We start from the raw sequence: 17315 nt of genomic DNA on the forward strand, positions 1-17315 counted from the left end.
TGCCCAGGCCCCATCTATGGCCTTTGGGACAGCGAGTATCACCTGTGTCCAGCAGACCTCTTCTCCCTCCAGGCACAGCCCCCTCCCCTGGCTGCGCCCCTTCTATGCTTTCCCCAGCCCCTCTTCTCCATCAGGGGTCTCTCCTGAGAGCATATCTATCTCTTCTGCATCTCCGATATCTGCCTCATGGCAGATATCGTGTTTGGGTACAGCCCCCAGCTCCCCATGGAAGTGCAGCTTACTCACACCAGCCCACTTCTTCTTGTCCTTCTGACTCCCCAAGAAGCCCTGTTGCAGAACCTGCAGCCCCCACCCTGACCCACCAGCCACCTCTCCTTGCCGTCTCTGCACCAGCCTCATCATGGGATGCTTTTCTGCAGACCAGACAGTGCTCTGCGCAGATGCTTGTCACCTGCAGCAGCACTAGCCGAGGGGGCTGCTATGAGCGAAGTTCTGTGTGGTTTGGAGGGGCCTGAGGCTTGCTCCCCTTCACCTTGGCTCCCCAGGGGACTGCCGCACCCTGAACATGGGCTACCACCAGAGGAGCCTCTCCAGATCTTGACCGAGTCTCTCAGCCTTCTTGGAAGGCTTCCTGCCCTTGCCGATCTTCCTTCACCATGCTGCTACATCTCACTGTTGGCTTCCTCGGAAGTATGTGCGTGTGTGCATGTCTCCGGCCGCTGTAAGATCGCAGCAGAGCCTGGCCTGGCATGGCAGGTTCCCAGCAGGGCCCTCACACAGCTACTACATGCATTTTCTCTCCAATGATGGGGTGTGTGGCCGCCCATCTGCCCATCTAGTCAACAGCGCTGGGCTTCCTTCACTCTGTTCCACAAAGCCGTGTCTCCCAATCAGATCCGTGGTTTTTCCCCCAGATTTGTTAACACTCAATTAATTTTTTTTTGGACCTTTGCACATGTAGAAAAACCCCTATTTCACAAATGGCGAAACGGAGGTATGGAGTAATGAAGTAATTTGCCCAAGGTTATAAAGAGAACAAGAGCATAGCACAGGCCTTCAGACCCAGACACTAAGGGTGTAGGACGCCATCTGACTGTCCATAAATCTGCACAGTGGCCCCTGATACTGCCTCACCCCCTCCTCTTCTCACCTGCCCGTCCTGCACCTGCCCTATTCACACCATCGTCTGGGTGTTTGTATCTAAACAGCTTCCACATGTACCTAAGCAAAGAGCCTCATCTCCCCAGCCCTCAACAGAAGAGAACTTTCCTTCTAAGCCCTTACTGGGTGCTGACTCCCTTCTGGTCATTGCTGACAGTCGTGCTGACCTTTAGGGTGGAGATGCAAGGACATGACTTTTAAATGAGCCAGCTCAGTGCATAGCCTCTGCGTCTCGGTTTCCTTGTGTGTAACGCGATGATCATCCTCATTTCATGACTGTCAAGAAGATGACATTTAATACCCAGAGCATTTACTAGGCCCCATGTCATAGTAAGCAATAAAAATGCTAATGGTGAGAATAACACAATAGTGGTTTATGTGCTGTTTTGAATACTGATAGGGTTAGCCCCTCCAGTTGAGCAGAGATAAGGGTTTTTGACATACACAAAATACCATATGTCATTGTATCTGTGCAGAAAATTTCTACTCTGTGTGAGCAATTTGTGATTATGGCTTTTAATTAAAATCCAGTAAGGTCATTCTTAACTTCAGTGAAGGTTTCCTGAAAGGAAACCTTGCTGCACTCAATTGGAGGGAAAAAAACAAGCTTGATAAATGTTAATGCTAATATGATTTTTATAAAACGTGCATGTCTCTGTTGCCTTCTATAATCTACCTGAAATGAGCTTAAGGCTTTGTTTCTCTAGTTATAAACAAAATGCTTCCTATTAACAAATCCCTGTAATACTCCCAAGATCTTGTTTTGACTGATTAGACTCTGTTCCATTCTGTGCGATAGTATCAAGTTTGAGGGTATAGGCAACTAATTTGAAGGCAATAAGATTCACAAAGATGCCCATTCTGGTTTGACTATTGTCTCCTTTGGAAGTCCTGTAATGTTCACAATGCCTAAGTTTTATTGGTCTTGTTCTCCACTGTTTTGTCCGGCTTTATAATATCTAATGAGATGGACAATTCCTTTTAAGGAAACAAGAGACAATGTTGATAACCATTGTTGATGACCTTGTACTCTGTTCTACATCATGTGCTATGTCTATCCTTGGTTTGGACTTACAGCTTTGTTTTGCCATATTTGACTTTATTCTCTCCCCCCCAAGACAGTAATGAGAACTGAGGAGTAATAAAATCCAAAATGTATAAATTTTGTTATAAAAAAGAGAGGGAGGGGAAAAAAAAAGAGCTCTAACGGATATAACAACAAGTGTGTTTAGGGATGTTAAATAGCTGACTATATTAATGTTTTTGGATCATTGAACACAGCTGTTTGCAGTCTCTCCGTTTGAATGTCTACTTTGTATTCTTTGATACTGTGATTTGAGCAACTATTTCCAAGATGATATTATGTAATCTATTAACAGGTGATTTCTTACTGTTATGTTTTTTTTTGTAGTTATGTATTATGTGTAACCTTACACTGCTTTGTTTTGTTTTGTGTTTTTCTCTTTTTCCTCTTAAATAAAAAAAAAAAAAAAAAAAAAAAAAAAACAAATCCCTGGCTTGACAACAAAAGATACTTAGTATGCAAGATAAATAGGGTTTTCTAAGAATTAATAGGATTCTCTTAAAAGAGACAAACGTATCTGGATACCCACGTTTTTGCAATTCAGCTTTTATTTGTACAGTGGTGTCTTGGTTCATGAACCTAATTCTTTCCCCGCTTCTGGCTGTGAACTAAATTGGACAAGAACTGAATCCAATTCAAGTTAGGTTCCACGTTGACCTTACAGGGAAATGTCATGTGGTTCTCATCCAATTCAGTGTGCAACCAGAGTCGTGGAAAGAAATGAGCTCATAAACCACTGTACTTATGCAACAGCCTCATTCACTCAGAAAATAAATGCAAGAGCCCATCAACCCCCACCCAGGCAGGGCTGCATGGTGCCTCTGCTTCCCTTCGCTGGTAGTTTTTAAATGAGATGGTGAGTTCAGACTTTCAGTGCAAAGTCAGTATGGCTACAGGATTACGTTCCATGTAGGAACTGATTACTGTTTTTAAAGGAAGCAGGTACTTGCCAAGAAATGAAATACTGCCCCAAGAGCAGGCGTTCCATGAGCACACACTCACTGGGTGGCCAGATGTCCCTGCATGAGTCTTGTGGGCCAAGTGTAGCATTTTACTTACTTACTGTGTGTAGTTTGGGCAGCAGGTCTGAGCTGAGGACCAAGGGCAACTTCTAGGCCCCTTTGTGGACACACCCCCCGCCAAGCGTCCTCTTCCCGCTCAGTCAGGGGATTGGCAAACTCCAGTTGGCCACAGCAAGAGCAGAAAATGTTTGTTTTACCTCCAAAGCTGTCTATGCCTGCCTTAGGAGCTGACCACTGAGCTGCCCAGTTGTTATTTAGCACTCAGGTCCTGTGACCTCCTCCCCTGGGGTGCACAGCCTGAGCTAGAACATGAGGAGGACAGCAAGATGACAGAGTGCGGGGTAAACAGAGATTGCGGGGGATGCCAGGCAGGCCAGAGAACAAGGAGAGGGCCTCTGAGGCTTCCCCGCCTGGTCCACAGGAGGAGAAGACAGGTCGAGGTCATTGCACATGCATGTAGGGACTCAGAGCTGCGCAATTTTGTACACACACCAAAGCATTACCACAAGAGACGAGTTTCCTTCTACACCCATGCTGTTAACAGGCACTGAGACCTGTGAGGAGATGAGCTGTGCCTCTTCAGCACACTCACTGAGACTCCTGTTCACCGAGGTCTCTGTCAAAGCATCCATCAGGGCAGGAAAGGAAGTGCCAACCTGGACCCTGAGGCCCTTCCCTCCTGTTATGCTTTGGATTTTCATTTACAGCACTAGAAGTGGAACCCAGGACCTCTACACTGAGCTAGATCTTCAAGCCTTATTTATTTGTTTATTTATTTATTTGAGATATGGACTCACCAATTCATTAATTTTCCCAGAATGGTCTCAAACTTGTAATCGTCTTACCTCAGTGTCTCATAGTTCTAGGGTAAGGAACATGGATCACCACCCTGGCCCTCGTGTGCAAGGCTTGGTCTCTCACTGTGGCACTGCTGGGGGTCAATGTGACCTTTAGGAGATGGAGCCTAGAGGGAGAAATAAGGTCCCTGGGCCAAGCCCTTGAAGGGAATCTTGAGATACTGACCCATTTCTTTCTTTAATTCTTTGGCTTCTGTAAAGTGAACGGTCCTCCTCCTCCACATATTCTCACTGTCTCAGTTACTTTTCTCTCACTGCTAAATGAAATACCCAACACCCAAAGAGAGGGAAGTTTTATTTGGCTCGCAGTTTGTAGAGGTTTCAGTCTGTAGCTATTTGACTCCACGGCAGGGTGACCTGGCAGAGGAGAAACAGTTCATGGCAGGCAGAAGTAGCAAAGCAAGCAAGGGACAAGACAAGCTCTTTCTATCCCTACATTGTATGCAGTCTGCCAAGATTAGTGCCGTGCTAGACCAGTCAGTGCACTGACTTAGTAATCACTCACCCTTAGTCTTAGTACCCTTAATCCTAGCATTGCACCAAGAATCAGTCACACATTCTAGATTCAGCCACCTCTGAAAAAGCCCTCTCCCATGACTGCATAAGGGTTTGGGGGGACATCTATACACAAAACATAGCACCCACCATGATGCACTGCACCATTCCAGGTTCAGCTACCATGGGCTGAGGCGTCTGGAACTGGGAGCCAAAGTCAACCTTTCCTTTTAAGTTATTTCAGGTGCTTTGTCACAATAACAGAAACCTGACAAGCCATCCACTGATTCCTCCCTCCTAATGCTTTCCATATCAATCAGGGTGATGTGCTTATCCACATGTCACCTAGGATGCTAGATGCATCCCAAGGCCTATGGAGTCAGGTGGATGCCTGAGCAATTCCTTTAATCCTAACCACAACCTGCTGTGGTTCATAATTATTGTCCCATTTTACCACGAAGAAACTGAAGCCCAGAGAAATTAAGTGGCTCAGGCAGAGCTGCAGCACTGATGATTGGGAACCTGGAGCTGAGCCTGATTCTGACCCAAGAGTTACTCCCTGAGCTTCCACCCCTGGGTGAGTGGAGCATCGCAGCATGCAGCTCTTCTGCCTACCAGGATCCGGGGTGTCCCCTCAGAGAACTGTGAGCCCCACACAGGGGAGCTCAGTGCCCCTTTCCTCATATGCCCAAGTCCCTGCAAAAGCAAGTAGGGAAGCAGAAATCTCCCAGTGCCCAGCATGAAGCAGGTGCTTGGTGAATGGAGGAAAGAGGGGAAAGAGGATTGTATTAATTCTCACCTAAAATGAGACTCCAGTTGTTATCAGTCACTCAGATTTTTAAATAATTCCATTACACACGAATGTATTATGCGCTCCTTGTTGGTGAAACTTCTAGAACAGTCAGTTTACAAGCTTTGTTCCAGGGACCTGAGCAGGTTGTCTTGCTGTGTGGCTGGAGGTCAGTTAGATATTTGGAGATATCTAGCAGAAATAATTTGGGTCATGGGAGAAATAGCTGCTTCATGCTGCCATCAAATATTTATCAAGAGCTCAGTTGTGAGGACCTTTCAAAATGAATTAAGTTCTTCCAGAGACCGAACATAATTTCATTCTGGGATTTACTAAGCCTGTGTGGGTTATTGACATTGGGTTTAAACCTCACCATTGGAACTCAATCTCTTATTACTGAGGTCCCTTAAAAGCCTCCACTACAAACCTGCAGGAGAACAGACAGGATGCTAATTTATCGGGGTGCTGGGCTTGTGTGCTAATCCTCCGTGTGATAAAAAGCAAGCCATTTTCTCCACCCATGCAAATGCTTCTTCTTGACTGGACACTTGTGTAATCTTGCCACACAAGATTCCGTTGATTGATTTAAGAGTCTGTGCTTCCTGGTTAAGAGAGAAGGTGTTTCACAGATGCAGCATAATCCTCAAGTCCCAGGTTCCCTGTAAGTCGTGAGGCCGAGGACACCAGTGAGCTGTGATGGGAAACCTAGTATCCTTCAGAAGTGACCTTCTGCATTTTCACCTAAGTGAACTGACTGTTAGCTTCGCAGTTCCAGTTTTGTATTTGTTTGATTTTTTCTTCTTGTTATTTTATGCTGAGGATTTTTATGGCAAGAATGCATTGCATTTGTCTTTTTCCGGAATGGTTAATTCACCCAAGGCAAGCAAAAAATTTCCTCTTTTAAAGAGAAACTTAACCCCTCCTGTCCATGCACATTGGTATTATTTAGTGCAGTGGTTTTCAACCAGGTAACGTGTCAATATGCCACTTGTGTCCAGTAGGTCTAGGTCAGATGGCACTAAGCGCCCTGGGATGCTCAGGGTGAGCCTCCAACCCAGGAATTGTCTGCCCCAAGCATGGCAACACCCAGGCTGAGGATCTCCGTTCAGCACGCTGTCCCTCGATTCTGCTCACCAGTCGCTGTGCGGAGCTGAAGTATAAGTGGTGTCACGGTTCTCTTCCTGGTAGTGGCTTCCATGGTTTCCCCCACCTCCCTGTGATTCATATCCCCTGTCTCCTGCTCCCCCCTCTTAAAGTTGGTTTCGTCTTCACCATCATGGAGAAGGTCATCTCTGCCGCGGACACCAGGTGCCTTTTCTGTCTCTGAGATCTTTCTCAGTCTCTAGTTGGCCCTCTTCTGGGACCCACAGACTTTAGCACTGGCTCAGAAGTCCTCGCCTGAGATACACAGCAGCTCCTCTTCTGCTTCTCCTCATCTCTAATGCTTCCAGTGTCCCTCACCCACTCTCTCCCCTTCATGTCCTAGCTGAGGGCATGTCCCAAGTCCATCCCTCAAGATGGATCCCTTTCTTCCTGGGGAACCTTAGCGGACACAAACGGTCCTTCCTGGGCAGCGGTTCCCTGGTCAGCATCCATTGGCTTCTGCTTCCCACCGAGTCTGACAGTTCTCCTCTCCTGCTTCCTTGCCACTTCCTCCTGATTCACCCACTGTCGGGCAAAGCTTAGTCACTCTGTAGACACTCTCCAAGCACTTCTGTGCCGGAAACCTTATTCCGCTAATTAGCAGAGTAGTGCCTCCCCTGGGAGTGCTCACAAAGTCGTACATGAGGGACACTTCCAGAACCTTGACTTTACCACCAAAACAGACGTCCTTACCTGGACCACAATCCCCGGTAGGCTGCTTCTGGGATTCAGTTCCGCCTGAAGCCCGAGTCACCCACCTAACCTGAAACAGAGATCGCTCCCCAAACCATTGTGTGTGCCCAACTGCTGAGTCCTGGGGGAGTGGAAGCCTTCAAATGTGGTAGTTAATATTTCTATGAGTCATATGCATGATGAGTACTCTTTATTAAAACATAGACATAAGCACAAGCTAAGGAAAGATAAATTTGAAGACATAAATATAAGGAATGTTATAAGTGAATGGTAACTATAAATTAGTAGCAGGAATAATATGAATAAATTAATAGTAAGCATTCATAGATATTCTCACTTACCTCCCATCAAAAACTTTGGGCTTCTATCTTTCAGCTGCATAATTTTTGCAACCCCATGGACTGATAAAATATTTGGATAAATAGTTCCTATTACATTGGTTTGCAAAGGTCACCTAACAAAAGACCACAAAACTGGATGGCTTAAAAAGAGTTTATTCTTTCCAGTCTGGAGGCCAGAAGTCCAAGGTCAAGGTGTGGGCAGAGTGAGTTCCCCTGGGTCCTCTCTCCATGGTTTTGAGATGGTGCCGCCTTCTTATGACTTCATGTGGTCTTCTCTCCTTGCTCGCCTGAGTCCTGGTGTCCTCTTCCTGTCAGCACAACAGTCCTTTTGGATGACTGCTCATACTAATGACCTCATTTGGTGACCTCTTTAAAGACCTATTTTCAAACAGATAAGAGTTATATTCTGCGGTACTGGGATTAGGACTTCAACATTAGGACTTCAACTGGGGATCTATCATTTAGCCCACAGCACTCTCCTCATGCAGGCGTAAAAGGGCAAGAGGAAGCAGAGTATTAACAGAGCCAGGGAAACTGCAGAGAGAGAACCAAACACTGCACCCAGGAAGAGGGAGCCCTGTCCTACGAGGTGGGAGCCCACTGCTGTCAGAGAGTTCCGTGGAGCAGCGATGGAGAGCCTGGCACTCCTCCCTCTAGAGCTTTTTCTGGTCATTCTTGGCTGGATGTTTGGGATGAGGGAGGCAGCTCCTAGAGGCCAGCAGAGCTGGAGCCAGCAAGAAGGCCCAGCATGGGTGGAGAGGGAAGATGGAGAAAAGCTGGCCTGTTGGTGTCTTCGGGGTTCCACAGTGTCACCGATGTATGAGCCCCATGCCTGAAACACTTTGCATGAGACAAACACTCAAGCCAGTGTCTTCTGAAACTTCTGTCCCCTGTCACAACAGTAGGTTCCCACAGTAGGCTTCCTGGCAGTGAGAGGTGATGCTTCCAACATGTCTTTGCGTGTGTCGGCATTCCCTTCAGCCTGCAGGCAGGCTTGTGGTGGGGCTATTTTCCACTCCATGCAGCTCTGACACCCTCTGCGCTGTCTGCTTCCTTGTAGGAGCCCGAGCGTCAGTACATGCACATAGGCACCATGGTGGAGTTTGCCTTTGCCCTGGTGGCCAAGCTGGATGCCATCAACAAGCACTCCTTCAATGACTTCAAGCTGCGAGTGGGTATGTTGTGCGGAGAGATGCAGGTTGCAGCCAGGACAAAGGTTTCAGAAAAAGAATAAAGTCCTGAAATGCATCACTGGCCCTGGACGTGGAGTAGACCAGTTTCAGTGCCATCTGAAGGCAGCAGGACTGAATTGTAGATGGCGGGGCTCAGGGAAGCCATGGTCTCTAAAGCACTTTTGTACAAGTCAGGAAAACACCATTTGTTTGGACCCAAGCTGAAGGCACATGGTTTAGCATCTGGAGTGTGAGCTGAGTTTCAGCCCCCACATCTCCTGTTTGTCCAGCTAATGTCCTGTCCTTCCATCTTCAAGGCAGGACATGCATAGCAGTAAGCTGGCTTATTGGAAGTTGTTGACTGGAAGCTGTTCTGTTATTTTCCAGACCATTACCAATGAAATTAGAGCTTGCCACTAATCATACCGTGCACCCAGATTTCAGGGATATGAAAATGCAATGAAAAGGTGAATGTTAAAGTTGTTGAAGGACAGCCTCATGTCACAGGGTCACATGCAACCAAAACAGCAAACATGTTCTCGGTTCTGAAATAGCTGTAGCTCTTTAGAGTTGTACAATCACTGCAGGAGAAAAACTAGTTTTCTTTATCATAAAAAAATAATCACTTTCCATACATTTAAAAAAAGACTTCCTGATTTCTAATAAGTTCTTAACAAAATTTAAGTTGATTTCTTGGTATGTTTAATGATGACTTTCACAGATACTTCAAAAAAACGTGAGTTTTGAGCCACCAAGTTAGCACACAGCTTCCTCATGATGGATGCACAGTTGTGATCATTCAGGATTTTTAAGAGCTGCTTCTATAGCTTGATGGTTTTCTTGGTAACACATTTGGCTTCTGATAGACCATGGAGGAGTAGTTCTTGAGACAGATTCCATCTGCATAGTTTTTAACATTTTCTTACATACAGATTTCTGCTCTTTGGAAAGTGTAAGATATTTAAACTATTTTCTTCATCTTCTACATGTGGCCTGAATTTTAAAATCAAGAAATGTTTTATATCTCATTTAGCAAATGAGATACGCTCTCTGTACATGCCAGCAATTGTCCATCTTGAGCTTGAGTAGATTTTTCTTTATGCTTCTCTTCTCTGCACAGTGAGCTTCATCAGGGCTCTATTGAACACAAGGGTGAGGCAGGCCTAGCGGGCAAGCAGCTGACCACATCAAACAGGTCCCCTTGGCCCAAGAGCCTCCCTGTTGTGTTGATATCTTGGAAAATGGTATTCTCCAACTTTCCTCTACCATTCTGTATTACTGCTTTTTTTCCTGCTACTGTAACAACATATCTGAGGTCAGTACAGGAATTTGCTTCATTCTCAGTTTTGCAGACTGCAAATGCATTCTATGGTTCAACCCATAGAATTTCTGGCTACACCACAGTGTGACAAGTGGCATTGTGGTGGCACTGTGTGTGAGGATGACAGATGATATGGCAAGAGGGGAGGCCAGGGAGAGATTAGAAAGTCAGGCTCGCTGCTTTATAACAGCCCACTTCTGTGGGAACTCAGTGGGAAACCAGCATTAATCTCCTCACAGGTGGTGCCCCCAGAGACCTAATGACCTTACACTAAATCTCACCTGTGGCAGTTTCCGCCCCCTTTACATCACCACACAGAGGACTAAGCTTCTACTTAACACAACCCCTCCAATCACAGTGAAACCATATCCGATCCACTGTGCTCTCTTTTGAGAAGAAAAATGTATGCATGGCATAAGCTAAGCATACATGGACCAAAATAATCCTGCCCTGCACTTCAGTGTAAGAACAGGACAATTCTTTGCTGGTTACATGGCCTGCATCCAAAGCAATTTTCTTGGTCTGGACTCTAATATTTTCCAAATTAAGGAGAGCAATTGGATGTTCTCCCCTGGGCAAGTGTTTGCCAAGTGCTAGCTTTAGACCTATTATTTAACAGCTAAGAGCGTGGATGCGCTCAGGCCATGGATCGGCCCTGTAGACTGCTCAAGAGGTCTAACTGACTGTTTCACTTGGCCCTGGAACGTCCCCTCCCCAAAGCCTCTGCCTCTCTTCCTGTGCTTCCCTGCTAGACCTCAACACATAGCGCCATCCAGTGGCAATTCCCATGTAGGAAAGCAGAAGCATAATTTTATCATCGGAAAGTGACCATGTAAGAGCTGCATTCACCCTTTGCACCTTTTTTGGTTTTGTTTTGTTTTGCATCCTGAGCTTGGCTAATCAGAGCCACAAATCAGTCACTCTCCCGCACTAAGTGGGTGGCCCTGTTGGCATCAGTATTCAGCTAGGCTCTCCCCGCCCTGGGAGCTGCTACTCACGCAGGAGTCTGCAGCAGCCAGGAGGGCAGCCCCTGGATGAGCGGATGCCTTCTGGACCAGCATCCACACCTGACTCTCGGTGAGCTAAGCTTGCTCCAGAGCTGGGCTCTCCAAAGCAGAAGTGAGTTTTCTTCAGTCCTCCCCAAAAGCAAAGGGAATGGATTTCTCACCTCTTCTCTACCTAAAGTTATGGAATAGTGTTTGAATGGTGTCTGGGGATAAGCTCCCACTGTGAAGAGAAAATGCTGCCTAAAATCTGTCCCTAAGATGGTCATTTGTCCTGAATTAAATCTCCCAGAAACACCTTCACCAATCAGTACTGTCAGACTAATGCAACCTTCCCGTGACAGCCGCTGGTCCTTGTGTTCCTGTCGGGTTCCCGAGAGAGGCAGTCATCCCACCCCAACTCTGGGCTGGAGAGGACCCAGAGGACTCTCCCCCTTGGGTTGGAGATATTGACCTCGGTTTTGAAACTTTGGCTCATGGTAACAGATGACACCTTCTGTCCCACTTAGTGTTAAAGCACACCCTGAACTCCAATGTCAGTTGCAGTAACAGGGCTTTTATCATTTCATTTGCTAAGAGAGGGAGGTCAGAAGAATCAGTATCACCTCTGTTACCAGTGGCCCTGGGTGCCGCATTATCTGGGAAGTGACAGCGAAACCTATGGACCCCAACATTGTGGAAACTCCATTTGCCCTTAGCCAAGCAGCCCACCTGGGTCAGAGAGAGGTGACTTCCTGAACTGCTCTTGGGACCTTTCCTTAAGTCTCCATAGCATATCATAGTTAGCAAGGAGGCTTAGGGCTCTGACAAATGCCAGGGAAAGTCAGCAATAAGAAGGACAAGAACCCAAGCAGCAGGACCTGGTGGACCTTCCAGAGCTGGCCCAATGACCATGTTGTGTCACCTCTCATGAAGGATGTCTTCAGCTGGTCTCCAGCTGTGCCCACCTCCTCTCCAAATGCAAGGCCCCTGGAACTCCCCGCCGTAGTCCCCTGCCCTCTCCCATCTTACCCCTGCAGCATGTTATTAAATGCACATCATTTCCTTATGTGAAAAACTCCCCCAAATTTTTATTGCATCAAATTCATTTCAACACACATGGGAAGATATTTTAAATGGGGGCCTAGATGGAATCCTCATTGCCAGTAGTGGAAACTAGGGGAGCTCACTAGAACTTGGCTGGGCAGTAGGAGTCACCACCATACTGTGGAAGGATATCAACAGCCACCCGTCTGCTGGTGGGGAGAAGCAGGAGCACAGAAGCGCAGAGTCGCAGGAGCAGAGCCACACACACACACACCCCACTGTGTTCTGTGTGTCTGCCTCCTCCTGTGCAACCAGTCGCCCTCTGTGACTCCTCCTGGGAAACACAGCTGGGCCTCAGGGCCCACCCATGGGTGTGTGTGACAGGGAGGGAAGTTAGATGTGGAAGGCAGTCCGAACAGAGCATGGAAATCAGACAAGCTGTGGTCACACGGCTGTAACGGTTGTCACTGAGATTGTCACTGGGGCAAAACGGTGTCAACCCCAAAACCGTACAGAGGCAAAATGGCCAATGAAGTACAGTCCATCCCCTCTAGGTGTCCACTTGAAATTAAAATGTGCATATTTCAAAATTAGCATGAACTCTGAAATTCTTGAAAAACAGCAGTCCTGTAGATTTTTTGCTATGGTTACACAGCCACATAGAAAAATGCTCCTATTACAGTAATATCAGCAGCATTCTGGGGATGACTATGTGGATGTATAAATGCAAAATAAGATCTAGTCATGCAAGTGGCCAGCGCACATTTTGGAGATGCTAAGCTTGGAGGAGTGACTTGGCTGAGCTTCAGAGTTTCAGTTTCATGTCTCCTCAAGGACGACCACGGGCAGCTCTCCAGGTTGAGACCGTGGCCGCGATCTGGGTCTCCTTAACCCCCTTCTGATGTGTCACAGGCATTAACCATGGACCTGTGATTGCTGGTGTCATCGGCGCCCAGAAGCCGCAGTATGACATCTGGGGCAACACCGTCAATGTGGCCAGCAGGATGGACAGCACCGGAGTCCTGGACAAGATACAGGTGACTCAAGTCTCCTCACCCATTCTGTCAATAGATATAACCATACCAATGATGATAATAGTAAGTTCATATAAAATTTTAAAAGGTAAATCTTAGAACTCAAACCTTTTTATGGCAGATATACTAGTTTTTATATTAACTGTTTTTTCTTTTACATATAACTTTCTTTATCCTAGAGGTACTAATTCCCCCCTTTTCCCCATTTTTATTTTTTTATTAGTTCAGGTTGGTAGTACGCAATATTTATGCTCTTTGTGTGGCTTCGGGCCCTGCACCTAATGCCTTTATTCTTCCCTTCCCTTCATTTCTCTATCCCCTTTTCATCTGAGGAAGACCTGTCTCCCTACTTCCTATTTTACATCTTTTTATTTATAATTTGAGTTTCTCATATATGAGAAACCATGCAATAGTTAAGCTTAGGTGTCTGATTTATTTCATTCAACATTGTCTTGGTTACTTTTCTCTTGTTGCTAAGACAAAATACTTGGTGCCCAAAATGAAAGAAAGGTTTATTCAGCTTACAGTTTTTGGAGGTTTCACTCAGCTGGCTCCAAGGCAGGGTGGCCTGGCTAATGAGCAGCCGTTCATGGCGGCCGTAAGTGACAAGAGCATAAAGGACAGAAAAAGGGAAAAGCATGCCTTCTTCCCTCTCTTATATTGTATGCCAGCTCCCTGCCCCTGGGCAGGTGTGCACTCACACTCACACTACAATCTCAGCACTACACAACAAACCAATCACAAATGCTCGATTTAGCTGTCTCCATGACTGGGTGAGAATGGAGGTGGGGGGGGGCATCCAAACATAAACCATAACAAACATAGTCTTTTTTTTATTTTATTTAAGAGGAAAAAGAGAAAAACACAAAACAAAACAAAGCGGTGTAAGGGTACACGTAATACAGAACTACAAAAAAAAAACATAACAGTAAGAAATCACCTGTTAATAGATTACATATTATCATCTTGGAAATAGTTGCTCAAATCACAGTATCAAAGAATACAAAGTGGACATTCAAACAGAGAGACTGCAAACAGCTGTGTTCAATGATCCAAAAACATTAATATAGTCAGCTATTTAACACCCCTAAACACACTTGCTGTTATATCCGTTAGAGCTCTTTTTTTTTCCCCTCTCTTTTTTACAACAAAATTTACACATTTTGGATTTTATTACTCCTTAGTTCTTATTACTTTTTTGGAGGGGAGAGAATAAAGTCAAATATGCCAAAACAAAGCTGTCAGTCAAAACCAAGGATAGACATAGCACATGATGTAGAACAGAGTACAAGGTTATTAACAATGGTTATCAACGTTGTCTCTTGTTTCCTTAAAAAGAATTGTCTATCTCATTAGATATTATAAAGTTGGGCAAAACAGTAGAGAACAAGACCAATAAAACTTAGGCATTGTAAACATTACAGGACTTCCAAAGGAGACAATAGTCAAACCAGAATGGGCATCTTAGTGAATCTTATTGCCTTCAAAGTAGTTGCCTATACCCTCAAACTTGATACTATCATACAGAATGGAACAGAGTCTAATCAGTCAAAACAAGATTGTGGGAGTATTACAGGACTTCAAAACAAGTTAATAGGAAATCAAAAAGAGTTACTATTATATATCCTAATTTTTTAAATTTTTCCCCTTAATTAAAACAAACATAAGAAATAACTAAATAATTTTTTTAAAGAATAAGGGAGAAATTGAGATAAAACAAGACAACAATATAACAATAGAGGTCAAAGCATGACTGTTTTAGCAACCTAGTGCTTCACCACCAAATAACCCGACTTAATAGTAGTTACCATAGTGTCTGTCTTTTTCCTTGAAATATTTGGATAAAACTTCATATACTATAGCTTCAAATATTTCCATATCAAGAAGCCCAGAATAAAGCCTTTCCAATTAATAAGTGAAAACTTTATAAGGCTTCAAGGCCACATAATGGGGAATCATGATTACCACATATTTTTATATATAACAAACATAGTCTCGAAGTGCATCCATTTTCCTACAAATGACTTGAGATTATCCTTCTTTATGGAAGAGTAGTACTCCACTGTGTGTAAATAGCACATTTTATCCATTCATCTGCTGATGGACATACAGGTTGCTTCCAAAGTTTAGCTATTATGAATTATGCTGCTACAAACATGAATATGCATACTTCACTGTAATATGATGTCTTTAACTCTATCATCAAGATACCTACAACAATTACAAGATTCTAATAAGATAAAGACCATTGCACCAGTGATAGCAGACCCTTTAATCTAGCAGTAACCCACATTGCACTGTGACAACCCAGAGCATTAAGTTCAGGAGTGGCTTCCTCCGGTCTTATTCATTCTCAGCCCCAGTAGCTGGGTAAGGGAGATGGGTCCTACATCCTGAGCACAGACAACCTACTCCACCCAGCCTTCCAGGGGCAGGGGTGGGGTTCCCTATACCTGGCTAAGGGCCACATCTAACCTTGCCTCTGGAAATTAGGAGAGTCCTGCCAGCCTCTCGTACTTGTGTAGAATGCCTTCCACTCCCCTGGCATCAAATGTACTATGTTCATTACTCACCTGCCTCTCAAAGTGTCCCGCCTCATTTGTCCCAGGATTTATTCGGTGGCCTTTCTAAACCATGGCTTTGATTTTTGTAGAATGACCAAACATCATTTCTAAGTGTTTCCTTCTTCCACTCACATTATTAGTCAGTCAGTAGTTGCTGCAAAGAAAGCAAAAGCCCAACAGAGAAGGCAGATAACGAAGGAAAGCACGGGAAGAAGAGAGGACGTCTCCCCATCCCTCACAGCTGGCTCTGCTCAGGAGACCCCACTGCCAGTGAGCCTTGAATGCCTGCTCCTTCTCCTTCCCTCCTGCTGGGGGCTGTGCAGTGTAGACTCCTCTGATGGGGACTGCAGCATGGCTCGGCATCCATGGAGCCCACCCTGCAGCACCACAGGGGAGGAGTGGCCCAGCGCTTTGACAGCCTCATCTAGCTATCAGAACCGGGATGCCTGACCATCCTGGACAGCGGGTCCTCTAGTTGGGAAAGAGGATGCCCAGCCAAGGACACACCTCCCTACCTGCAGGCCCTCTGTGTGCCCACCACACCCCACATGGTAGGGAGATAAGTAGTGGTTCTTATTGGGCTTTACAAATCAAGAAGTTTTCCAGCACTTGGAGTAAGGATCAAAATCACCTCAAGAAATGAGGTCCCTGAGAGCTGCCCCTCCTGGGATCTGAGTCCCCCACTGGACAGTGCTGAAGATGCTTTGGTGTCTCACATGGCTCTCAGAGGACATGTGGCCTCCTAACATTCCATGTGATGCCACCAACACTGTGTGTGCATCCGATCTGGGGTAGGAGCAGTGTTGGGATTCTGCCTGTCAGAAGCAGGGCTGTCACAGGCTGTGATGCTCTGAGCTCGGCAGCTGAGTGTGGCCTCTAGTAGGTTTCCTCTCCAGTCAGCTGCAATAGCTCCAGGGCCACTCCTTCCCAGGAATATGCAGAAGCAGTCTTGGGAAGGCAGGAAAAGTGAAAAAGGATGCCTGGACCATTAAAAAAATCCTCACAAACACCACAGGTCCCATGAGCACTCAGCCTAAAACTGGGGAAGCTGCATGGAGAGCCCCCAAACACCCCAGCAGGTGTCCCAGACTGGAGTGGTAATGACCAGTGTGCTGGAGCTCCGTGGGTCCCTACCCACGATGCATCTGGGCACCAAGCTGTGGGCGGGGCCTACACCCAAGTTGCCCTAGCTCTGTGTCCTCAGGCAGCATCTATATCACAGCCAGAGTCATGTTATAACACTGGTGTGTTGTGCACAAGCTGCCCACCTGTGCCAAGCATGCCCAGCTCAGGTGTGTGACCCATAGCCCGGATGTGGACAGGTGCCAATGCCCTGCTGACAGCCATGCCTGGGGCCATTGGTGAAGTGAGAGGGGATCTCTCCTGTGTCTCGAGTGCTTCCCAGGCAGCTTACCAGGGCTCTGTATGGAAAGGACTCCTTCCCACCGGCCCAAGACCCAGTCACCTGCTGGAGACTGTGATGCAGGCCCAAGGCTTTGCCATGCCTCTGCAGCAAGGTGTGCAGCTCAGCTGTTCTCTGCCTGGGAGAGAGCCATCAACAGGAGGCCCCTCTAGTGCTCAAGCAGGTCCCAAGCCTGGTCCCCTGAGGAAGACACACCACAGGCTCCTTCTGGGACAACGCAAGGC

At 46.2% G+C, this 17315-nt stretch overlaps 1 protein-coding gene across 5 annotated transcripts in view; it reads left to right on the forward strand.

The window, feature by feature from the left end:
- Positions 1-17315, forward strand: part of Adcy2 (adenylate cyclase 2) — a 396939-nt gene that overhangs the window by 375552 nt on the left and 4072 nt on the right. For all 5 annotated transcript variants that reach the window (XM_063257949.1, XM_063257950.1, XM_063257951.1 and 2 more), the window contains 2 exons: positions 8608-8722; positions 12983-13107. In XM_063257949.1, the coding sequence (XP_063114019.1) occupies positions 8608-8722; positions 12983-13107 (240 nt within the window). The remainder of the gene's footprint in view (positions 1-8607; positions 8723-12982; positions 13108-17315) is intronic.

The sequence above is a fragment of the Cavia porcellus genome, unplaced genomic scaffold, assembly GCF_034190915.1.
Source record: "Cavia porcellus strain 051 isolate PalLab524CR breed Dunkin Hartley unplaced genomic scaffold, mCavPor4.1 scaffold_11, whole genome shotgun sequence".
NCBI classification, from domain to species: domain Eukaryota; kingdom Metazoa; phylum Chordata; class Mammalia; order Rodentia; family Caviidae; genus Cavia; species Cavia porcellus.